The sequence below is a fragment of the Prorops nasuta genome, unplaced genomic scaffold (genome assembly GCF_024137725.1).
Source record: "Prorops nasuta isolate Cenicafe-Biocafe unplaced genomic scaffold, Cenicafe_Pnas_1.2 PNAS00009, whole genome shotgun sequence".
Classification (NCBI taxonomy): Eukaryota; Metazoa; Arthropoda; class Insecta; order Hymenoptera; family Bethylidae; genus Prorops; species Prorops nasuta.
The window spans coordinates 3187558-3214568 of NW_027116806.1; the positions used below are offsets into that span (position 1 = coordinate 3187558).

A 27011-nucleotide genomic window follows, 5' to 3' on the forward strand; every position below is an offset into this window, starting at 1 on the left:
GGATAAACTGTAATAACGCAATAAAGATTAATTTGAAACAGATTTAAAAATTGTCTTTGTTGCGCTATTATAGTTTTTCCAGAAAATGTTCTACATTTATAGGAATATTTATTTCTTCAGTCTTAAATTACACGTTGAAGTTTGGCGAAGCATCGTAAAGGCTCCCTTTTTCTAAATTATTGATAGGAAATAAAATATAATTATTAATATTCAATTATTTTTCTTTTTAATCCAAAAACAATCCTTTACGTTAATTAAATAAATCAATACAAACCAATTTGGTCCTTATGAAAATATTGAAATTTCGAAAATTGTAGAAGACTATTTGGAAGTACTTTTTCTCCGCTGAATACATCCCCTTAAATTATATAGAAACTGTTTTTAAATAGCAATTAATAAAGTGCTAGTCTGGGTAGTACCTAATTCCTCTAGAGGCCAACCGCCATATCATAGCCTGCTAACTCCTTTTTACGATTGACCACGATTAACTTGTAACTCACTGTATATTAGAAAAGAAGTAATAATGTGATTCCTATTTGTTGGGTTGGTAAACGCATAAGTATAAGACTAGTTCCAGAGATCGTCCATGGTGCCAGCACTGTTGTTCCTCTTTCTTTTTAGGTCGACAGAGGCTCTTAGTGTAGTTGCTCAGCATGGCGTGCGAAAGGAAGCATGGTCCAAAAAGTGTATTATAAAATAACTGAATAAACGGAAAATAATAGAAACAAATAATAGCCATTTATTATACAAGCCAACACTATTCATAATATTTTTATTACTTATCAAACAAATTTTTATTGCCATAATCACTTAGTTTATTTTATACTCATTATATTTTATGGTTCTTGGCTGCTTGACGCTCGTTCCTGTTTTTTTAGTAAAATCCATTCTTTTATTTTTTTATTAAGCTCAGTGTCTGATTTTACCATATCCATTGTAAGGGGTGAGCGATTGAAGGGATCTATTTGATCACTCAGCAAATGTCTATAAATTGATTCAAATCAAACATACATATAGTAGTGGACGTGAGTTTAAATACGTCTTTTTTATAATAATATCCACAAATAATACGTGAAAATAATGAGAAAAAGTTGTTTTAAAATTATTAATTTACTAGTTTACGTATTTCAATGTGACTTTTTCTAAAACAATATAAAAACTTAAAAAAATTGTGATTTATAAAAATTTAAGATATACACTGTCGGTCAAAAGTTTAAGGGAATCCATTGAGGGCGAATATTTTATCTTCAAATCATCTTCTAAAATTATAGAAATATTAACATTTTTGTAAGGACTTAACTTATTCGTTGAGATACATCCTATAATGGTAAGAAGCCCGTTTTTCAAAAATAAGACAAATAAAGAATAACAACTAATATAATTTACTCAGTGAACAAAATTACTAAATTCATTTTAAAAATAAGCTTTACGACTATGGGCCATAGTGTAATGAGTAATTTGAGACCAAAAACAAGCTTATATGCCTAAATTATAGAAAATTTTGGGCTAAAACCAATATAGCTAGATTAAGAACAGACTTGAAACTGTTTTACCGACGAAAACGCATAGCAATATATTAACCCATTAACGTCCAAAATGTCAAAATTTCTTGCACGTTTTCAAAGTGATTTTTTCCTATGTAATTGGCGTTGAAAAAATTCTTGAACCACATATTCAGATGTAAAATTGCATGCTCTTTCAGAATCCGTTGCGAGAATCATGATAAAACTCACAGGAAAAGAGATATGCTCGATTGAAACATAAAAAACACCTAAATTTTCGAAAAAAAATTTTTAGGATTTTTTTTCGAAGTGTTACGGTGAAGATATCACCTTGCGACCGTGATCAAAGGTGATCATGGGAGTTGAAGTTTAACAGGGAATTTTTTTGTTGACCTTGAACCATCGCTTCTTTACAAAATGGCGGAAAAAACGAATTTTTTTTTTCAATCTTCATCAACTTTTTTCTCGAAATCTATGGTCTTTAGAAAAAAATTCATAAAAACAAAAATGCCTTAGAATCGCTCGAGGAACATTCTCAAATTTTTTCAGAATTTTTTGAGACAATTTTTGAAAATTCCATTTCACAAGTTTCCCGGAAAATCAAAAATTGTCTCAAAAAATTCTGAAAAAAATTGAGAATGTTCCTCGAGCGATTCTAAGGCATTTTTGTTTTTATGAATTTTTTTCTAAAGACCATAGATTTCGAGAAAAAAGTTGATGAAGATTGAAAAAAAAATTCGTTTTTTCCGCCATTTTGTAAAGAAGCGATGGTTCAAGGTCAACAAAAAAATTCCCTGTTAAACTTCAACTCCCATGATCACCTTTGATCACGGTCGCAAGGTGATATCTTCACCGTAACACTTCGAAAAAAAATCCTAAAAATTTTTTTTTTCGAAAATTTAGGTGTTTTTTATGTTTCAATCGAGCATATCTCTTTTCCTGTGAGTTTTATCATGATTCTGGCAACGGATTCTGAAAGAGCATGCAATTTTACATCAGAATATGTGGCTCAAGAATTTTTTCAACGCCAATTACATAGGAAAAAATCACTTTGAAAACGTGCAAGAAATTTTGACATTTTGGACGTTAATGGGTTAAGGCCAGTTGCACCAACAGTTTAACTAAAGCTTAACTCCTTAAGCTCTGGTTAAATAATAGTTTCCGTCACATAATCTATGTTATTTTAACAAGAGGTTAACTTTACAGGATCGGCCTGGCCACTTTAGTGGCTGCTTTTCTAATATTTCGAAATGTTAATACAGAATCATTAAAATTTGTAAAAAGTTTGTAAATATCATTTTTAATATCATTGAATACGAGGTGTCATCAGAATTGGTTTTAAGAAATGATCAGTAATATCCTAAGAAACTTGCGACGCACAGTGGGCAAAATCGGTAAAAACATGATCGAAAATGAAATTTTCGATTTCTTCCAATGAGTACAAACAAAATTTTGTTTGTAGATCTACACTACATAGTTTATATTATACTCTATAAAATTATTTCCGAGAAGGATGTATCGTGATTTTGTTGTTCTACAAAATATCTGTGCATAAAAATTATTGCGGAATAATACTGAAAAAATGTACATAATTCTAGTTTCATGTCAATAAATTCATTGTATTGTTTAATATTCCTCTTTTAAATACAGCCTACAGTGACATACAGTACATACCGATAACAATTTTATCATATTTGCTGTTACTTTTCCAAATTTTGCTTCTAAAATATTTTTTTGTTTAGTAATTTCTACATAAGTTTTTTGCTAACAAAGACTAACTTACTAAATCTGTCAGAATCTCTTTGGAAATATATATAAAAGACTACAAACAAAAAGTCGTTTGCATCTAGTTGCAACCTTTAGAGTAAAGTACATCATAAGTATAGCGTGCATTGTACAAGTATACTATTTAGACGAATATATCAAATTCAGTTTATTATATTCCCATTATAATGACTAAGGAGCCTATAACACGTTTAAGCCTTCATAATATCATGAGAAAATGCTGAAGCACGGACGACAAAAAACGTAAGGTAGAAGAATTTTTAATCCCACAAAAAACAGACTTCGCCTGTAAAATAAAGACTACAAGTACATAAATCGTCCAGCGTAAATAATATAGTGAAATAATATTTACAATTAAAAAAATTAGTGAAATCCAAATGTTAGGCAAGTATATATTTTTATTGTGGCAAAAGTTAAAATTTTGAAAAAAATAGTAACACAAAAAAGTTACTGCCGGACCCGTTATACGCAATGGCATAAAATAGCCACATTTTAAAATTATGAGAAGCAACGCTTGTATTGTAAGGTAGCGACTTACGTATGAACATTACGGGTCCGGCGAGTAACTTTTTTGTGTTATTATTTTTTTCAAAATTCTAACTTTTGCCACAATAAAAATATATACTTACCTAACATTTGGATTTCACTAATTTTCATAAGGTGGGAGACTCATATAAAATGCTAATATTTGAAAAGGTTATTGCAAATGAATGATTCCAGTTATTATTTTCTAGTAAAGCTTATGATTATATTGACATTGCAATGAAAAAGGATCAACTTCGTTAAGAACAAGAAAGAAAAAAAAATGGCTTCGCAATAGCTGGTCAAACTTGGCTCCTTCGATTTGCGCCGTGGAACGTCCACCTCCTTGTAATCGACGAAACTTAAAAAAAAAATATTCTTTAACCTGTAGGCGGTCGGCATTTTGGTGAGCGTGCATAAATCATACTTTGAATTATTTTTCTATAGAAAAAGTTCCCAATGGACCTGACATAAAGGCTTAACCTTGAAGTGTGCCGATCGGCACTTTCCGGCCGCCTGCAGGTTAATGTATACTCTCCTGCTTAGCATGAACCTCAAATTAGCAAGAAATACAAAAAAAGAAATATTTTAAGACGTTTGGTAAAAATAAATCTCTTTTTTTGTTAAATAATAGGTTAAAATATTTATTTATAATTATTTTTTAACAAATTATTTGCTTCATGCTGAGGCTAGTCAATTGACAAATATCTGTGCCAAATTGGAACTAAATCGGTCAATTAGTTTTTGAGTTACATTCTACAGCGCGGAAAATTTTACGTTTTCAGAAAAACGCGTTTAAAGTTTTCGAACTGAAAAGTTCTTAAACGTATTCTTGAGCTGAGCGCTTTTCAAGCACATAGCTTTGATGTCTCCAAAAAGACCTTTATAATATTTTTTGGAGTCTCAGACTTTGGGAATACATTCTTTACATATTAAATAAAATTTTTAAGCCATAAAAAAAACGCAGAAATTTTTTTTTTTTTTTAGTCTCCCCTCTTAATTGTAAATATTATTTCACTATATTATTTACGCTGGACGATTTATGTACTTGCCGTCTTTTTTTTACAGGCGAAGTCTGTTTTTTGTGGGATTAAAAATTCTTCTACCTTACTTTTTTTGTCGTCCGTGTTTCGGCATTGTCTCATGATATTATGAAGGCTTAAACATGTTATAGACTCCTTAGTCATTATAATGGGAATATAATAAACTGAATTTGATATATTCGTCTAAATAGTATACTTGTACAATGCACGCTATACTTATGATGTACTTTACTCTAAAGGTTGCAACTAGATGCAAACGACTTTTTGTTTGTAGTCTTTCATATATATTTCCAAAGAGATTCTGACAGATTTAGTGAGTTAGTCTTTGTTAGCAAAAAACTTATGTAGAAATTACTAAACAAAAAATTATTTTAGAAGCAAAATTTGGAAAAGTAATAGCAAATATGATAAAATTGTTATCGGTATTTACTGCATGTCACTTTAGGTTGTATTTAAAAGAGGAACATTAAACAATACAATGAATTTATTGACATGATACTAGAATGATGTACATTTTTTCAGCTTTACTCCGCAATAATTTTTATGCACAGATATTTTGTAGAACAACAAAATCACGATACATCCTTCTCAGAAATAATTTTGTGGAGTATAATATAAATTATGTAGTGTAGATCCACAAACAAAATTTGTTTGTACTCATTAGAAGAAATCGAATATTTCATTTTCGATCATGTTTTTACCGATTTTGCCCACTGGGCGACGTCTTCGCCGTTAGCTCTTGGTAACTCTAAAGGGAAGCATTCAAATTCATCAAGTAGAAACTATTATATGTACTAGTCAGCCATCTTGAATGTAAAAATTTTTCATTTTTCAGTGGATATGCGTAATCAACGATATCAAAATTCCCCGAAAATGATATTTTTGATTTTTAAAAGATAATTAATTTTTGTTTATATTTAAATTTATTGGTCCAAACTTTCCCGGCCGGACTGGCCACTTTAGTGGCTATTAAAGGAGGGGGGGGGGGGGTTCAGTTGAACATGTTAGGCCTACATATGAATGAATTGACCATATCTGTGATAAATTTTTTGAACTAAAAAAATCCGGTCCTTTAACCTCTTAACGCACAATTAAAAAAAAAACGACAAAAAAAAATCAATTTTTTTTCTTTAAGAAAATACATATTTGGACCTTAATTTCAATAAATATTGTTAAAAAATGCAAAAATGGTTAAAAATTCAATAAAAATAGTGGATAAATAATTAGAGTGAATATTGAATCGCATTGCAGATCGAATTTTGTACCCATCGTACTTTTTTTCAATTTCCAGTTACTATTTTTAGCAATATAAATTGCGACGCCGACCGTATATATATGGGTCTGCACATTTTGGCCGCTTTTGGGCGCCCGTATTAATACGTTTGTGCGCGTTAAGGGGTTAACACTAAATTGCCTAAAGAAATAAAGTCATTTTGACTGCTTTTTAATTTCAGTTAGAAAAAAAGTGTTTATAATAATAGAATTTCTTAGAATATTAAGACTTTTTATACATAAGTTTGTATAAAGTCTTAAAATCCTAAGAAATTCTATTATTATATACATATTTTTCTCTAACAGAAATCAAAAAGCAGTCAAAATGACTTCTTCAGGCAATCTAGTGTTAAAGGTTAAACTAAATCAGGTTGATGCAATTGGTCCTTAGGCAAGGTCAGGCGTGTATTAGTTATTTCGATAGTATATTGGGAGCATCCATCTTCCCCCTTCTATTCACAGCATAAGTACATTAATAAATCTTGCTTATTAATATCTCTGCTGGTATGAGATTGCAGCGCAACAGTGCAATATGACTTATCTTCTGCTGAAAAGAAAGGTTGTTGAAGAATGCATGGGTCCACCCAATTCCTCACGATAGAACATATTCTTGTTGAACAATGTTTCATAAACGAATTATTTGTAAACCAAAAGAAATTGCATAATAATTGCATGAATTATTGGAATTTCGTGACATTTTTCCTCATTTAACTTAGAAATTAATGTTGCTCTGTTTGACGAGAAGGCGTATACCGACATTAAAGTGCGGCTTCACCCGAAATCTTAGTTTTTAAAATACTATGGTATTTTAAAACAGATTTCAATTTTTGCAACGGCTTTTAACTGTTCGGAGAAGTCTCTTTTCAACAAAATAAAGTATTTCTTGATTAAAATAAAAAATATTGGAAACAAAAAATTGTATATATTTTAGAAATAAAAACGAAATTGCGAAAACGAGCTTCTTTATTCAAAAGAGTTTCCTTCAACGATTGTAAAAAGTTCAAAAACACTTCGATTCATTCTGAAATAAGACCAAAATGTGAGAATGAATAGTTTTTATAAAATGCTATACCGTAACGATAAGACTGAATATAAAAGTTATTCTATTTTATAAAAACTAGATAACGCTTGTGAGATGCTGTAGGTGCTACGTAGAGAGAGAGAGAGGGGGGGGAGGGGAGAGTAACAAAGAAACATTCAAACAATATATTTAATTGCTTTTGTTTCTTTCTGTTTCTCTTTCACTCTCTACATAGCACCTATAGCATCTCAATAGCGCCATCTAGTTTTTAGAAAATTGAATAACTTTTTATGTTCAGTCTCAACGTTACGATATGAAATTTTATAAAAATTACTAATTCTTAAAGTTTAGCCATATTTCAGAATAAATCGAAATGTTTCTGGACTTTTTGCAATCGATGAAGGAAACTCTATTCAATAAAGAAATTCGTTTTCGGTCTTCGTCTTTATTTCTAAAATATAACAATTTTATTGTTCCGTTTTTTTTTTAATCGAGAAATACTTTATTTTATTCAAAAGAGGCCTCTCCAAGTACTTAAAAACTGATACAAAAATTGAAATCTATTTTAAAATACCTTTGTGTTTTGAAAACTAAGATTTCAGGTGGAGCCGCCCTGTAATGTCGGTATCCACCTTGCTTTTCATTGAATAAAATTGCAGTATAAAGCAAGTGAAAACCTCCATTCAATACCAGCAGCTGATTCGACCTGAAACTGTTTGAAATGTTTGGGCAACTACTTTTTGGTGAAAAGTCTTTTTCGACATTGCTCAGAAAACGTAATGAAAAAAAGGAAATAATGTGAATTTCATTGTGTTTGGTGGCTTAAATTAAAGCTAAAACTTTGAAGTATATGTCACCAAAGTTTCAGATAGCTACCATAATTCTTGAAAGTGCTGCAAACAATTGAGTTCACGGAAAAAACTGAAAACTGAAGACTGAAAACTGAACATTGAAATTTGAAAATTTAGCATCTATTACATTTAAATGCAATTCGATAATTATAATCTTCTCATGAATTAAACTAATTTCATCATATGTAGAATTTCATCATCTTTCCAATGGTATTTTTCTATTTTTCTATCTTTTCTTATTATGAAGTTAAGCACATTTAAAGAAGGAACTGTTTTTGAGCCAAATTCCTCAAGTAATTTTAAACTTTTAACAGACAGTGTACGTTTACTGGAGAGTTATCAACTGAATACTTTTCAAAAAATTTAATCAAACTCGGTGGATGAAGCTGAAGCTAGCAGACCAAAACTAGCGGACCAAATGGCGGAAGGATGAGATTGAGAACCACTGCTATCGCAAAATCCCAATAATAATGGGAAATAGATATATTTTCAAACGGAACACGCTATAATTTCGTTTAACAAGTATTGCTACAATTAAAAAATTATTAATTAAAGTAATTTATATCATTATTAAAAAAAAAACATTACTTTAATATTATTTACACATATCTAATTTTCAAACGCAGGAAATTTTTTAAAAACATAAGAGTGGTATCAAAAGAAATGTTTTTTTATGCACTAAACAATAAACATAAATTCGTGATGCAGGAAAAATTTCGTCATGGCGAAAAACGCCATAAGACTTCCATTATCGTGCTGCTCGATGTACTTTCTCACGTATGATTCTATATTACTATGTCAGGGAAATTTTTTAAAAAGATGAGAGTGGTACCAAAAGAACGGATTTTTTATGCACTATACAATGAAGTGACTTTTGACAGACAGCAAAAATTCTGTCATGGCGAGAAACGCCATAAGACTTCCATTATCGTGCTGCTCGATGTACTTTCTCATGTATAATTCTATATTACTATGTCAGGGAATTTTTTTTAATAGATGAAAGTGGTATCAAAAGAAAGGATTTTTATGCACTATAGTAAGAAGTGACTTTTGACAGGCAGCAAAAATTCTGTCATGGCAAGAAACGCCATAAGACTTTCATTATCGTGATGCTCGATGTACTTTCTCACGTATGATTCTATATTACTATGTCAGGGAAATTTTTTAAAAAGATGAGAGTGGTACCAAAAGAACGGATTTTTTATGCACTATACAATGAAGTGACTTTTGACAGACAGCAAAAATTCTGTCATGGCGAGAAACGCCATAAGACTTCCATTATCGTGCAGCTCGATGTATTTTCTCATGTATAATTCTATATTACTATGTCAGAGAATTTTTTTTAATAGATGAAAGTGGTACCAAAAGAAAGGATTTTTATGCACTATAGTAAGAAGTGACTTTTGACAGGCAGCAAAAATTCTGTCATGGCAAGAAACGCCATAAGACTTCCATTATCGTGATGCTCGATGTACTTTCTCACGTATGATTCTATATTACTATGTCAGGGAAATTTTTTAAAAAGATGAGAGTGGTACCAAAAGAAAGGATTTTTTATGCACTATAGAAAGAAGTAACTTTTGACAGGCAGTAAATATTCTGTCATGGCGAGAAACGCCATAAGACTTCCATTATCGTGCAGCTCGATGTATTTTCTCATGTATAATTCTATATTACTATGTCAGAGAATTTTTTTTAATAGATGAAAGTGGTACCAAAAGAAAGGATTTTTATGCACTATAGTAAGAAGTGACTTTTGACAGGCAGCAAAAATTCTGTCATGGCAAGAAACGCCATAAGACTTCCATTATCGTGATGCTCGATGTACTTTCTCACGTATGATTCTATATTACTATGTCAGGGAAATTTTTTAAAAAGATGAGAGTGGTACCAAAAGAAAGGATTTTTTATGCACTATAGAAAGAAGTAACTTTTGACAGGCAGTAAATATTCTGTCATGGCGAGAAACGCCATAAGACTTCCATTATCGTGCTGCTCGATGTATTTTCTCATGTATAATTCTATATTACTATGTCAGAGAAATTTTTTAAAAAGATGAGAGTGGTACCAAAAGAACGGATTTTTTATGCACTATACAATGAAATGACTCTTGTTAGGCAACAAAAATTCTTGTTGTTAATGTTAATTTCCAGGAAAATAAGTTTTTCATCGCTGCTGCGATTCGGTGGGTCGTTTGTTCCTCCACGATGTCTCTCATGCACTACAGCAGAGCTGAGTCGTGAGTAGTATAGTGGGGGAGAGCTTAATTCCCGCCCCGCGATATGTCACAGTCTTTTTTGTTACTACCCGTACTGTTAACGGGATCCCTCAAGCCCTCTGTAGCCAACATTACGGAACGAAAAACGAGAGAGAATTGTCCAGCGCTATTTTTCGACCGATTTCAATGTTTTTTGGCTTGTTGGAATTGTTAGGACTCGCACCGTGTCATAAATAAAGCCGTATTTTCCAAAAAACGTAAAAAAAATAAAATTGTTTAAAAATTTGCATTAATAATATTTAAACGCAAAACAAATTGAAAAATCGAGCTTCTTTATGACGAGGTGCCAAACCTAACGATTCCAACGAGCCCAAAAACATTGAAATCGGTTGAGAAATAGAGCCGTACCATTGTCCCGCGTTTTTGAGGTGGACGAAAACCAAAAATTTTTAGAAAGAAAGCTAGGCTTCCTCCCCTCTCGCGGCTCACGCTAACGTGTTCCCCCACTCCAGCATCGAAACTTACTGCAAAGCTTTCCTCATATTTACGCTATTCTCCTATCTGTAGCTATACATATATAAATACTGCTAAAATAATGTTGAGAACATTTCATCTTTCCAATATAATGAAATTGCTAAAAATGCAATTATCATTTTGAAATAAAATTGTAGAAAAGGAGATTTTGTAATGCTTGAAATATAGGGCATACGGCGAAACGCGGGACAATGGTAAAGTCGTATTTTTCAACATAATTTGATGAAACTAGTAATAATTAAAGCCATTCTTCATGTAGATTGTCCTAAAGAGCTCGCATTTTCGGTAAAGCTTATAGTTTTTCAGCTATGAACGATTGAAGTTGCACGGCGCACAAATACATATTTCCTCTCCCGCTTAGATCAGCTGTTGCGCACGTCCATCTTCAATCGTTCATAACTGGAAAACTATAAGCTTTATCGAAACTGCGAGCTCTTTAGGACAATCTACATGAAGAATGGCTTTAGTTATGACTAGTCTCATGAAATTCTATTGAGAAATACGCATGTACCATTGTCCCGCGTTTCGCCGTATGCCTTATATTTCAAGCATTACGAAATCTCCTTTTCTACAATTTTATTTCAAAATGATAATTGCATTTTTAGCAATTTCATTATATCGGCGAAATGAAATGTTCTCAACATTATTTTAGCGGTATTTATATGTGTATAGCTACAGATAGGGGAATAGCGTAAATATGAGGAAAGCTTTGCAGTAAGTTTCGATGCTGGAGTGGGGGAACACGTTAGCGTGAGCCGCGAGAGGGGAGGAAGCCTAGCTTTCTTTCTAAAAATTTTTGGTTTTCGTCCACCTCAAAAACGCGGGACAATGGTACGGCTCTATTTCTCAACCGATTTCAATGTTTTTGGGCTTGTTGGAATCGTTTGGTCTGGCACCTCGTCATAAAGAAGCCCGATTTTTCGATTTGTTTTGCGTTTAAATATTATTAATGCGATTTTTTAAACAATTTTATTTTTTTACGTTTTTTGGAAAATACGGCTTTATTTATGACACGGTGCAAGTCCTAACGACTCCAACAAGCCCAAAAACATTGAAATCGGTTGAAAAATAGCGCTGGACACTTCTCCTTCGTTTTTTGTTCCGTAATGTTGGCTACAGAGGGCTTGAGGGATCCCGTTAACGGGATCCCTCACGCGTGCTTTACCGACAGTACAAGTCAATAAACAATTAAGTTAATATAATTCAAATGCGAAGCAAATTGAACAATCGGGCATTTGTAGGATAATGTACCAGTCCTAACGAGTCAAACGAACTTAAAAACACTTAAATTAGTTGAAAAATAACGCTGTACCATTGTGCCGCGTTCTTGAAGAGAGGTTACTTTTGGTTATTTCCACTTCAAGAACCCGGGACAGTGGTACAGCGTTATTCTTCATCCGATTTGAGTTTTTTTAAGCTGGATTGACTGGTTAGAATTGGCACCTTGTCATAAAGAAGCCCGTTTTTGCAATTTGGTTCGCATTTGACTTTTATTAAACGAAATGTTTATTGACTTGTACTGTCGGTAAAGCACGCGTGAGGGATCCCGTTAATGTGCTATTACTGATGTAGCTGTGCATTTGTTTTTAAGTGTTGAGCCATTTTCCGTATTTCGACTGTCACAGTTGTTAGTCAGATTTCTTCCGAGAGTTTTCAACGTGCAAAAATAACTGTTTCTCACGAAATCTCTTTTCGTAGTATACATACAATATATAATTCTTTCCTATTATTTAATAAAAAAATGCTTATTACACCGGAAGGCATAACAAAAGCTATTTTATCTTTGTACTATACGGATTTTGAGGATAATATATTGGAAATACTATTAAAGGAATCATATACGAAAAAAGATTCAATGTGGGAAAAGATATTGAAAACTATGTTTTCTGAATATTCCGACAAAACCATTATTAAACATGTTTGTTCGTGTTATTATAATTTTAAACGCAATTTTTCTGTGATTCAAAAACTTGTGCAAAATAAGAGAAAGAAGGAATATACTAACCGAACCTACTTAAAACCAGAAATTCTTTCAACACATAAAAGTGAAAATATAACACATATTTGTTATAAGGAAGTCAGCCAACATTTCGATGATTCAGACGAAGAAAATATCATAGATGGAGAAAACGCTGAAGAAAAGTGCAATAAACAAACATTTATTATTCCCAGAGAATTTTGGAAAGCATTTTGGAATAATGGGGACAAACTAAAGGTAGGATGGACCGATGAATTTAATGAATATTTCCAAAGAGTTAGTGAGACGTGCGTGCTATCTTTCAAATATCATTTTTGTAAGAACATTTTAAAAAGAACAAAAATATTTTTCTATGCTACTGCTAGCTGTAAATTTACGGACTGTGCAAAATTTGTTTTTCGATATTTTAGTCCGATCAGTCCTCCATATAAGGACTGCGAAATTTCAGTAGCAACTATTGGTAGTATTAACCATAACATCGAAAAGGAAGCATGCCGTCAATTCATTAAACATAAAAAACGGAATATATTAAAATTTCTAATTAAATTCCTGTAAACCCCTAAAAAAGACATTATTGCTTTTAAAACCATCCTCAGAAAACTCATTAAGAGCTAATAATTTTAATAGCGCTCCTACCTTAAGCTTGTTACAAAAAATATCTAGTGAAAGTAAAAGCACAAATGATTTAGACAGGGACTGTATTACTTTCATTTTAAAATTGATTGATAAGTATAACGATACATGATCAGGACAAAATATAAGTGGCTATATACAAAACTACACCGTATATCCTTTCTCATGTATACTTTTTACGGAAAAGCAAATAAAGTACTTAATTTCATTATCCAAAACAGAAACTGTCTTTTGTTACCTTGACGCAACGGGCTCTATTATGGACCGCCCAACACAAACTGATAAACCAATTTATTATTATGCGTTAATAATTGCTCCTAGGTCCAGCACTCCTTTTCCCTCAGCGGAATATATTTCTTCTGTTCACAACATCCCTAATATTACACATTTCTTGTCCACGTTTAATTTTAATTTGAGAAAAATTTCTGGATTAAATAACAAAACCATCATTACCAAAATATAGACAGATTTCAGCTTAGCGCTTATTACTTCGATATTAAGAGCTTTTAATAATTTGTCTGTTTTAGAATATTTGAACTATACATATGATGTGTGTGTCAGTAAAAGAATAGATAAAGAAAATATTACTATATTGCACATTTGTTCATCGCATATGCTCAAAACTGTACAGAGAAAAGCACATACAGAGAAAAGCACGTACAGTTTTCACTCACACTGAGCATATCAATCTCACCATAAAAGCTATGTCGCAACTGATACATAGTTATACACTGGAGGAGGCATCAATAATTTTCAAAAATATCTGTTTGGTTCTCGGTATAGAGAGGAAAAATGAATATTTTGAAATCAGTTTAAATTCCTTATCAGATATAGCATCTGAAAATTCATTGGACTATGATATTGATCCGGAATTTTTAAATATATCACCCTGTGATAATGACAAAGAGGATAATAATAATGATACGCTTCGTGCGCAATCACCATTTTATAAAGAATTTTTTAAAACGTATGAAAATATTTTAGCTACAAAAGTTGGTGCAAACGAATCTAATCCGTATTACTCTCAACCATTTATAATATATCTTTTTTAAATTATATAATGCCGTTCTATTCTATGTGGTCAGCAATGCTAATTTTTGAATTAAATCTTTTACGTGATAGTAATGCACCCATAGAAAATTATTTCAAAATATTAAACGAGAACTTATTTAATAAAGAAAAAACAAATAATAGTACCTCGGTTTATACAGAGATCTGAAGAACTGTTAGAAGGGAGATTAAGGAATTTGAATTATAACCTAAAGACAACGCGTCAAAGAAAAAACTGTGCTAATATTTTAAATAAGTTATAAACTGTAGAAGAAATTTGGAAAAGAAAATCAACAAAGGAAGCTTCTAAAAACAGTTATTTTAAGTTACCTAAATATATTTCTTCTAAACAAATCGAAAATAAGGGAAATAAAGATAATATACAGAAAGAAGTAAATGAAGAAAGCAATTATAAGAAGAAAAGAAATGTATTGCATACTAAAGATGGTAATGATTCTGATTATAATGAGCAACAAATAATTTTAACTGAAAGTACGGAAGAAAAAATTCTGCAGACTTACATCAATCTTTTGGATAAAGACTTGAAATATCCCGAATATTTTCCAAATATTAACACAAATATAGCAGGAATAATCCTTGATCAAGTCTTTTACGACATTAACTGATAATAAATGGCTTGACGATACTATTATTAATAGTTTCTTTTTAATTATAAAATCCTATGCCCCTGAAAAAATTACAACAATAGAAACCTTTTTAACTGAGATGTTGTTGAAAGGAAGAATTAGTACAGGTTTCCAGAAATGGGCAATAGCAAACCTCAACACGTTTAAAGTATGGCTTGTCCCTGTATTTTTCAGAAGCCACTGGACATTATTAGTTATTAACTTTGCTGACAAAACATTTTTATATTTGGACTCACTACATAAAAAACCACCAACATCTTTAATCGACAAATATTGTTGGATTATTGATATTATAAAAAACGAAAAAGTAAACTGGCATGAATGGAAACTATTCACTCCTACATCTGGAAATTGTGGAGTACACGTTTGTGTGTGGTGGTCCATAGTTTCAACAGGATTGAATGTACTATTCAAGGACACAGATTTAAAGCAAGCAAGAAAGTCCATAGCAAAAATTATTTATGAAGCCAATATTTCTACAAGTTTAGAAACGGAAACAACCAATAATAGAAAAATATTTATTGAAGGTATCCTAAATGCTTAAAAAGAAAAACCGTATAAAATTTTAAGCTTAAAAAATTTACCAATTCCAACAATAGACTACTGCTCCAAACTCTTAACAAAACTTCCATAAAACTAGTTAATTTTACATTTAAATATGAATTTACATATAATTTTATTATTTATTTGACATCCTTTCTCAAACACTTCATCGTTCCATGTGTTTCCAGTATTTTCTTTAAACGTTAAGACATTTATTAAATTATCATTTTAGCTATTCAATACTCTGCAGAATGACATCTTAGGGAAGAGAAACCTTTAATCTATCCCGTAAAGTTTATTAGTGGATATACTTATCCCTTTTGGTGTTACACAGCATCAGGGGTAAGGGAGCCCCACATAACCTCCAGCCGACTTCTAACGTAGGCTAGCGGTATGCGCTAATGCATTTTTCCTTATGAAAGCAAGTAAAGTACTCGATAAAAAAAACTCATATGTCATAAACATATTTTATCTAAATAGAGCCAAATAAAATGCACCACTAACTGTACGGCAACAGAAACTCCTTCAAGGTACAATAATCCATAAAGCAAATTAATATGTACTATTGAAAAAGACTTCTCACACGTTTGAAGGATTACTATCAAACCAGGAAAATTGTTAGAAATATATAAGTGGAATGAAAAGAAAGGTTTTTCCAAACCCAGCCAAATGCATTGACTTTTGTAACGCAGCAAAAATTATTTTATGGCCAAAAACCCAAAAACATTTATTTTTGTATTGCCCTAAATGCTTCCAGACTTATGAATCCCTATTACTATGTGAGGGAAATTTATTAAAACGATCAGATTGATATAAAAAGAAAAGTTTTTACAAGTAGAATAAAATTCTTTGATATCTGTGAGGCAGTAAAAATCTTTCATGGTGAAAAACTCTATAACCTGCAAAATATCGTGGTTCTTCTCGATAGCAGGTTATACATCATAATGCAGTTTTCACTACGAAGGAATATTTGCTGCTTCACAAAAATCAATGCATTTTATTTTGCTTCAAAAGCACTAGATTTCATAGTATTCTCATCTTTTTAAAAAATTCCCCTGACATAGTAATATAGAATCATACGTGAGAAAGTACATCGAGCTGCACGATAATGGAAGTCTTATGGCGTTTCTCGCCATGACAGAATTTTTGCTGCCTGTCAAAAGTCACTTCATTGTATAGTGCATAAAAAATCCGTTCTTTTGGTACCACTCTCATCTTTTTAAAAAATTTCCCTGACATAGTAATATAGAATCATACGTGAGAAAGTACATCGAGCATCACGATAATGGAAGTCTTATGGCGTTTCTTGCCATGACAGAATTTTTGCTGCCTGTCAAAAGTCACTTCTTACTATAGTGCATAAAAATCCTTTCTTTTGGTACCACTTTCATCTATTAAAAAAAATTCCCTGACATAGTAATATAGAATTATACATGAGAAAGTACATCGAGCAGCACGATAATGGAAGTCTTATGGCGTTTCTCGCCATGACAGAATTTTTGCTGTCTGTCAAAAGTCACTTCATTGTATAGTGCATAAAAAATCCGTTCTTTTGGTACCACTCTCATCTTTTTAAAAAATTTCCCTGACATAGTAATATAGAATCATACGTGAGAAAGTACATCGAGCATCACGATAATGAAAGTCTTATGGCGTTTCTTGCCATGACAGAATTTTTGCTGCCTGTCAAAAGTCACTTCTTACTATAGTGCATAAAAATCCTTTCTTTTGGTACCACTTTCATCTATTAAAAAAAATTCTCTGACATAGTAATATAGAATTATACATGAGAAAATACATCGAGCTGCACGATAATGGAAGTCTTATGGCGTTTCTCGCCATGACAGAATATTTACTGCCTGTCAAAAGTTACTTCTTTCTATAGTACATAAAAAATCCTTTCTTTTGGTACCACTCTCATCTTTTTAAAAAAATTTCCCTGACATAGTAATATAGAATCATACGTGAGAAAGTACATCGAGCAGCACGATAATGGAAGTCTTATGGCATTTTTCGCCATGACGAAATTTTTCCTGCATCACGAATTTATGTTTATTGTTTAGTGCATAAAAAAACATTTCTTTTGATACCACTCTTATGTTTTTAAAAAATTTCCTGCGTATGAAAATTAGATATGTGTAAATAATATTAAAGTAATGTTTTTTTTTTAATAATGATATAAATTACTTTAATTAATAATTTTTTAATTGTAGCAATACTTGTTAAACGAAATTATAGCGTGTTCCGTTTGAAAATATATCTATTTCCCATTATTATTGGGATTTTGCGATAGCAGTGGTTCTCATCCTTCCGCCGTTTGGTCTGCTAGTTTTGGTCTACTAGCTTCAGCTTCATACTCGGTGGTATGTTTACAAGGTATAACAGTTAAAATAACGAAAAACAGTAGCTTTACTAGTTTGCATCAATTTTCTTAAAATAGCGTAACCTAACTATGGTATCGTCTAAAATATAAAACCGATTATAGTTAGATTTTTTGTAGAATATATTCAGTTTATAGCCATTCGAAAAAATGTATATATTCAATTTTTTATAGAAAAAATTTTCCTGCATTTTTTAAATTGTCCATTTTTTTAAGTAATCATACTTTCATAAAAAAAAACAATTTATTGAAAAAAAAAACATGTAAACTAATAAGTTGACCTTTCCTAAAATTACTCTTTTTAATTATTTTATAGCATTATTTGTGGATGAAATGTTGAAAAAATCGGTGATCCTTAACTTGCGTCTACCACTGGACATTAATAAAATAAAAATTAATGAGATAAAATTTACAAATGTTTAAGTACCTTGCTATCGTTTGACGGTCGATAGTTATCCTGGATGATGGGAGAATAACAGGATCCGTCATGAGAGTTGACATAATAGGATCAAGAAATTCTTCTGGAGCTCCATTTAATATTTCATCCTCTTCGCGTTTTTGATACGCAGCTTTCTCCACATTCTTGGCAAATTGATCCAATTCATTTAAAATTCCTACACCACCTATTCGAACTGAGAATATGCAAAAAATAAATGGATTAGCTTGACTTACATTTGTTACAAAAAGCATTGCAAACAAATTTCGATTTCCAAACTTTCTTACCAAGCACATTATCGGCCAACTTAAAAAGATCTGGAGAATATGATCTTCCATCCTGAGATACAGCAAGTGTGAATGATTCACTTTGACTAAGATTTATATAAATTTCGCAGATATTTAAAACCAGATTAGCTGGATTAAAATCATACTCTTTCTGATCTTTAACCTAAAAAGTATTCAACACACTTATTAATATAAATCATATTAAGGTAATATGGAGAGTCCATTAAGCTTCCTAGAATAAAGCAATATTTTGAAAATTAAATATTGTAGGAAAAAACCTCTAATGAACTTTTAAAAAATACGTGGAAAAATTTACACAATGGAATATTGGCCATTAGGTATAACCTTGGGTGGTGTTGAAGGTTACACGAAGGTCACCTTGAGTTTTTCAATGGAAACCATATTTTTTATTACATAAACTTGAAGTTTATCCCACGAGTTTTCCAAAACACTATATGAATTTATTCTTTCATCCAATTGCTCGTAAGATATTTCCATTTGAATGCGCAAATATGTGTGAGCTTGACTGCAGTAGTGTGCGTGACTGATATACGTAATACCCACGCAGAATCATTCATCTACCAATGCTATTAAATCGGTATGCAAAATATCTCATTTTAAACCATCTACTTAAATATCCAGAAAGTAAATTTTACTATAAAAATAATAAAATAAAACTGTCCACGACACAGAAGTTAGCCACAAGTTCCAACCACAAGTTGGAGAAAAATAAAAAATAAAGCAAATATAAAATAAGAAAAAATGTTATAATAATTATAAACCATTGGAAACATATGTCGCTACTATAATAAATATTTATTTAAATAAATAATAAAACAAAATTAAACGAGGAAGTCACAACACTACACTTACAAAAAAAAATTTAACATTTGCCAGTGAATTTTTCTAAATTTCTTCGATTAAGGAGCCTTGAAGAACATGAAATTCTGAGTAGAATAATGTTAGTTTTACGAAAGAGCAAGATCCCCTTAATGTTTTTTATAAAGAACATAGACAGAAATGCATCACAGCGAAACAACGTTTTTCAACGATATCTCTAAAATGTAGTATATCAGTGAATTTTTTTAATTAATCTCACCCATACAGTTAGAAAGGCAACAAAATTCTGAACAGAATAGTGCAAAATTCGTGAAGGAGCAAGAACCCCTTAATGTTTTTTTATAAACATTTTAGAGATATCGTTGAAAAACGTGGTTTCGCTGATGCATATCTCCTTAAAATGTTTATAAAAAAACATTAAGGGGTTCTTGCACCTTCACAAATTTTGCACTATTCTGTTCAGAATTTTGTTGCCTTTCTAACTGTATGGGTGAGATTAATTAAAAAAATTCACTGATATCATACATTTTAGAGATATCGTTGAAAAACGTGGTTTCGCTCGTGATGCATTTCTGTCTATGTTCTTTATAAAAAACATTAAGAGGATCTTGCTCTTTCGTAAAACTAACATTATTCTACCCAGAATTTCATGTTCTTCAAGGCTTCTTAATCGAAGAAATTTAGAAAAATTCACTGGCAAATGTTAAATTTTTTTTTATTATTTATTTAAATAAATGTTTATTATAGTAGCGACATATGTTTCCAATGGTTTATAATTACTATAACATTTTTTCTTATTTTATTTGCTTTATTTTTTATTTTTCTCCAACTTGTGGTTGGAACTTGTGGCTAACTTCAGTGTCATAAACTGTCCAACTAAATTTGTTTGTCTTTGAGGGGGATGCAAGATGGTACCCTTGGTTTGTTCTTCATACATCATTTGAACGCTACATGAATGCTCCCTTGATTTGTTAAAATGGAAACTCATATTTTTTATGGTATATTCTTGTTGCTTATCTCAAAGCTTTGCAAAACCCTGAACTAATATTCAATTTCACTTACTTGTTTAATTTAATTATGAAAACAGTTGTTGGCTTGACTGAAGCAGTATAAGTAATTGCTACACATACTCACGCATGTTCGCTCACTTATTATTTTAAATCGAAATATCTCGTAAACGACTAAATGAAATTGAACATTAGTATAGGGTTTTGGAAAAACCCTCAGATAAGCTACAAAAATATACCATAAAATATATAGATTTCTATTTAAAAAGAATCAAAGGGACATTCGTTTGACTTTTAAATGTCTCAAGGTTAAGCCTAGGATACCATATTGCGCCCCTCTCGTAGTCAAACAACTCGTTTGTTATTTTTTTTGGATAATAGGTTTTCAAGATATTTGAGCAAATGTGTTAAAATGGGTTACCTTATATATTGGAAGCGACTAGATAAAATAAAAAAATGAAAAAGGGGTTTTGAAAAACTCTTAAGTTAATACAAGATATGCAATAAAAAATAGGGGGGTCGATTTTAGAACTTAAAATTTCTTGTAACCTTCAACATTCCATGTAAGGCTAAACCCAGTACATCGTCTATAGATTTTTAACAGCACTTTTTAAAAATCCATTAGAGACTTTTTTCTAAAATCCACAGTTATTGAAACATTTGATTCTTTTGTGACTATTACCGAACCCGATATATTAGCACTTAAAGTTAATCTATGTAAAATACCTTCAGGTTTTTTTTGTTAGGTCCAACGAGTTGAATTAACAAATAATTTAACATAGACGCAATACGATCAACCATGGTCGAGTGACAAAATATAGTCTTAATCTCACTGGTGAGCATTTTTAATGTGCGTATTGTCTTTCTGCCTAAAATATTATCGAATCTAGCACTCATTCTGATATTATATAGAGCTTCGGTCTGCTGATCACGTTCGTGTGGAGGTAATTTATTCCATTCTCCATTTTCTCTAAAAAAAGAGCAAATTTTATTTATAAATTAAAAAATGTATTACTTTCATGAATTAATTAAGCATTCATTATCAAAGTACCTGGCCAATAACATCATTTTAAGTTGTGCCATATTAGAAAAAGCTTCATCCAGTAAAAATACAGCATCATTCATTAGTAAATTAATGAAACGTAGAAACAATGGCGGCTGTACAGCTTCCATATTACTTTCAGCTTCCTGCGCCAAAGTTCTGTTATAACGAATATATTTAATTAAAATTATTGTTTTTTTTTTATTATTATTAATATACTTACACAAAATTTTCTCGATATTCAGGTATCTTCCATAAGTAATCCATTACGACGTACATGGGTCGACGATAATTGAATTTTTGCTCAAATTGGACACTCTGACCAGTCATCTCGATGCATACAAAAACTTGAAGCAGATTTACGACTATCTTTGTGCGACAATGATTTATTTTATCAATGAAGTAATATTAAATATAGTAGAGACTAATTAATCTAGTTTAAATTTTACTAACTTTATGTCTACACGGATGGTAAATAAATAGCTGTTGTCTGTGAAATGTCCCTAAGTCTGGCAATCCAGGGCTATGATTTTCGTCAGTCGTTGGTAATAAAGCTTCTAAGCCTTCAGCCAAACGTGCTCGCAAATGAGGATTGTACAGTCGTTGCTGGGATTCCATAAGTACAATGATTTCTGTTAATATAGGATTCAGGAAACTTGAACCTTGCTCCTCAAAAGTATGAGGGCTTAAACGTCGTAAAAGGCATACAAAGCCAATAGTATTATCAACTACAAATTCAGGAATGCATCTAAAATATTAAATTAATCTTGAAATAAAATCTTGTGTGTTTCTATCATTACTCTTTTATATTACCTCCAAGTAGTCGGGGCTATTTCTGAAAGTGGGAATGTAATCATTTTTGCTTGTTTTGGTGCATAGTCCATTTGTTCTCTATCTTCATCCTTAATTACATTTGCATTAACCTGCATCAACCAAAAAGCTGTTGTTGCATGGAATTTTGTTAAAAGATTCAACAAAGATGGTGATAATAAACTGGCTCTTAATGATAAATACCTGTTATAAGAAATATGTGTTAAATACTATTATGCGAATAATATACAGGTTATTCCAGAATTGATGTCCAAACCAAGCACTTTTTGTATACAAAACTTGATTCTAAGAAAAACTTTTATACAATCTTTTAATATCGTTGATATTTTCCGAGTTATGTAACATAATATTTAAGCCAAGGTTGTGCATAAATCATTAAACAGCTCGGTAAGAATTAATAATATTAAACAAATGTTTTAAGAGTTCAATGCAGATGTGACGTTAATAATGAAAATAGTCTAATAACATTTTTTTATATTGCTAATGTTTTTTAAATTACATAAGAGCCTGTATAGATGAAAAATTGTTAGGTTGATATCCTAAAAAATTATGTATCCCAATAAATATGAATAATATGAAAAACAGTGTAGAATATATTTGTTGTGCATATGATAATATATACTATAGAAACTAATTGCTAATTTTCATATATTTGATGTTTATTAAGTTACATAACATATATATGTTTATGTTACGTGCACTGTAATGTGACTCAATAAGTATCAATAATGTTAAAAAATGTATTAGTTTTTTCTGCGTACTCTCCAATGTCCATCTGAAAGTATTAAAACCTTTTTTTGAATTTGTTAATATTTAACGAGTTAAATAATTAAGTTTCAAGCTATCGACTTAATGAATTTACACCCAAATGAGCTCTTATCTATGTAATTTAAAAAATATTAACAACATGCAAATAAATTAGACTGTTTCACTATTATTATTATCTTTAGAAACACTTATAAATTTGTAGAATATTATTAAAATTCATCGAGCTACATAACAATTTCTAAAAACACTTGGTCCAAACATATGTTTATATAATTCCGTAAATAATTACGTATTATCGGGATTTCTTATTCATACCGACATTAGAGAGAAAAATCTGACAACGCGTATCAGCAAAATGGTGCTATTTGACGACTGCTACAAATTCATTATACCTCTCAGTGATGTCGCGAATGGCTATTTCTAGTAAAACAAACACATTTTTGAAAAATTAAAAAAGACGATTTTGAAATTACTTTTATTCGTTTATTCGAAAATTTGACTAATTTACTAGAAAAAGCAGTTCGCGGTATCACTGAAATAGTATAATGAGTTTGAAGTCGGTCATCAAATAACGACATACCACTAATACGCGATTTGTTCTATAATGTGCGTATGAGGGATCTCGTTAAGAAATCGTATAATATTTTCTATTCGAATCGGGCTTTCTATGTAGAGTTCTCAGCATGGGCCATAACTTCTGGAAACACTTGTGCAAATTTATAAAAGTTTTAACTAGATCATTTTACTTTGTCATTTCCTCCTCCATCTTCTGTCTTATCATATCTAAAACTTCTGAACTACCACCAGTCCGAGCGTCATTGTAAACTCTTTGTATTCTCGCTAAACTCTGATTGGTCCTATAAAGTAATAATATAAAATAGTAAGAACCATTAAAAATAATTAAATTGGATACATTTTTATTCATGATATTATTACATACCGCAAGAATTTATCTAAAACTACTCGATATCCAAGGTCTAAGGCTCTATGGGTTAAAAAAAAGCATTCAGTAATAAAACCAAAAGACTTTGCTATAGGTCTTGTTTTGCCTTCTGAATTCGGTATTAAACATGTTACTGTAGTCATCCCTTTCAAATGTAACCCTCTAGCTCTACTTTCTTCCTCATCTTTTGCCTTAAAATAATTGTGTATTTTAGGAAATGTTTAACAAGTAAAATATAATTTAAATTCTGCAATTAAAACAAATTTACACCTCAGCAGCACAGTATGTAGGGTCAATTTTTGGTACTTTATCAAGGTTCGAATTTGAACCAACACAGAAAGGCTGACACAATCTCAGCAAAACATTTCCTAAATTTACCATGAAACCATCAGAAGTGCATAAAATAGTATTTAATTCATTGTCATTATGATAATTCCAAATTTGTCCTCTACTGGCATTTGTATGAAGGCAATTTCCTATCCATTCTAATGTTAAATGTCGTACCTCTGAGGAGCACTTTAATAGAGAGTGAAAAACTTTGTACAATGATTCAGTTAGATCATTTAACATTCTCCATATACTTCCCTCTATGCCTGTGTCATTGTGCTAAAAAAAGTAAAAGAATTTATTGCTTAGCATGGATAAATTACAGTATATTTTTTCAATGTGATAATTATTTACTTGTTGATGAGGTTTGTCAAAAAACTCAAACGGGCCAATGGCTGTTTTTGGTAAACAGCTTATTCTAAGCAATACTCCTAATAATGTTTCTCCATAAGCTTTTCCTTGTACTACTTTTGGTGTACTATGATAAATTATTAATTTTGCTAATGGCTCTATTGTTGAGAATAGTAATAAACAGGAGAACCAATTCTGGTTTAAAAAAAGTAAAGTGCTTCCCTCAGCCTCTTTATAGATAATATCAAGTATGGGATTAAATGATACTGAGATTACATCATCATTTGAATCTTCATTTGTAGCTTTGATTTCTGTTATTATACCATTGATAAAAGAATTTACTACACTTACTTCCTCGTTTACTATTATGTGATATAGCTGATTATACACCTATTAAAGAATGAATACATATTTAAAAGCAATTTAATATAAATATTAATTTAAATTCAACAATACTGATATTATCAAAACTACCTCTTGCCCTTGAAATAATTCTGGCTCTTGTAATGCTGTACTTATATTTCTTAATATAATTTGACATAAATTACTAATTGTATTTGATAAATTAACCTTTTCTCGATATTTCTGTAAATGACTATAGCTTTTGAATAGATATGGTACAATTTTCTTTTCTGTGGCATGAGAAACTTTGGGAGCAGTACTTTTGTTGAGGGTTAATTTTGATTCTGGATCAGGTAACATCAATCTTTCAAAAATAGCGTGTTCCACTGAATCTGTATCAATAAATACAAGATTGCTTGGCAGTTTACTGTCATTGTTCCATTTTAGTGTTATGCCAAATGCTTCTTCAAGAAGTTTAACTTCAATGTTATTTTCCAAAACTTCACTTGTTTCAAAATTAACAGAATTTTGATTATCACATATGCTATTTTCCGCAGCCTGTTTTATATGATTAACATTACTACTATCGTTGATGATTGGTTGATCTTGGGACGAAAATGATACAGCATCATTAATCGTTGTGAACAATCCGGCGAACGGATTACTATTTAAATTATCACACATTTTAATGTTATGTATAATCTTACAGCTACGAAAAGCATAATAAACCTGTAACAACAATCATTTAAAAATAAGGCATACGCAACGTAACTCAGTTAACCTATAAATTTCATTTCTGATAAGTAATTCGGAGAGAGAGCAAGAGCAATTGTAAAATATTTGACGAAATTCATATACCAACCTAACATCCAAATGATTAATAATGCAGCATGTAAGAATGGGTAGATCAGAAGTTTTATAAAATGATTAAAAATATTATTGAATTTTATTATGTATTGATAAATAAATTATACACTGAACACAAACACTTGTGTTATATTCTCACCAATCATTAATCTGCATTAATCAGCATTAATGCGTGTTAAGGTACGATTTCACTTGTCGCTCGTCGCTAGCGATAAATATAAGATGATATAGGGTGCGTTCCGTTTCATGCATGATGCGCAAAGCCAACAAATAGAGCATTCCGTTATTCTTCATGCGCACATGCTGCACGCATGGACTAACATAAATTTGACTATATTAAATGCAATGTCCCTATGCAGGAGCTGCATGGGGTGTCTCACCTAACAAGCTGAAGCATATCATGCATTTGTCATGCATAGTATTGTATAGCGAATTTTTTGTGCACCAAATTTGAATAAAAATCAGAACTCTCTCAAATATCACTCTCACATATATACTATATGCAGAGATGAAACGGGAGATTGCTCATGCGAGGTCCCGAAGCAATCCCTACCGGTAGGCGGCGCTGGTGTTGGCAAACGCGTGTCTCAGGTCCATCTAACCCGTAACGCCATCTATCGGAAGAGACCACGAAGCACGAGCGTTAAGCTTAGAATAGGGTAAAACATATATGCATTGTTGCCAGAAAGCGGAATAAAGAGAGAGCGGAGATATTTTCTCGGACCTCTCTGTCTTTCTCGCTGTTAGCTTCTAGCAGAAGAGTCGAGGCAAAATCTTTCCGTTTCGCTTTGCCGAAAATCTACCAATATTCGATGTCATTTATATTTGCAGGCCAATGCCTTTATACATGATTTTTTCAGCATATTTATTTATCAGCATTGACTTATTTAAATCAATAATAAATTAAGGAAATGCGTATTTGATATATAATAATTATTTTAACTATAATTTCATCGTTATATTTCGCCTATTTCCGTAAAATCTGCATTTC

The 27011-nt window shown here is 31.3% G+C and overlaps 1 protein-coding gene across 1 annotated transcript; it reads right to left on the bottom strand.

Moving 5' to 3' along the window:
* Positions 1-716: 716 nt before the first annotated feature.
* On the bottom strand, positions 717-26241 carry Ube4A (Ubiquitination factor E4A). Its single transcript, XM_066731881.1, has 14 exons — positions 26016-26241; positions 25286-25882; positions 24815-25201; positions 24404-24739; positions 24131-24324; positions 23937-24047; positions 22405-22605; positions 22045-22339; positions 21815-21960; positions 21601-21750; positions 21276-21519; positions 18703-18865; positions 18407-18611; positions 717-984 (listed from the first exon to the last, which is right to left on the bottom strand). The coding sequence occupies exons 2-14, from the start codon at positions 25835-25837 to the stop codon at positions 837-839; spliced, it is 3132 nt and encodes a 1043-aa protein (XP_066587978.1). The 5' UTR covers positions 25838-25882; positions 26016-26241; the 3' UTR covers positions 717-836.
* Positions 26242-27011: the final 770 nt, after the last annotated feature.

Excerpts from the sequence above, each read along its gene's own strand:
- Ube4A (XM_066731881.1), bottom strand. The coding sequence starts at position 25,837 with ATGTGTGATAATTTAAATAGTAATCCGTTCGCCGGATTGTTCACAACG. Across the intron at positions 24,740-24,814 it reads TTGACAAACCTCATCAACAA|CACAATGACACAGGCATAGA; the intron begins GTAAATAATTAT and ends TACTTTTTTTAG. Across the intron at positions 18,866-21,275 it reads CTAACAAAAAAAACCTGAAG|GTTAAAGATCAGAAAGAGTA; the intron begins GTATTTTACATA and ends AATACTTTTTAG.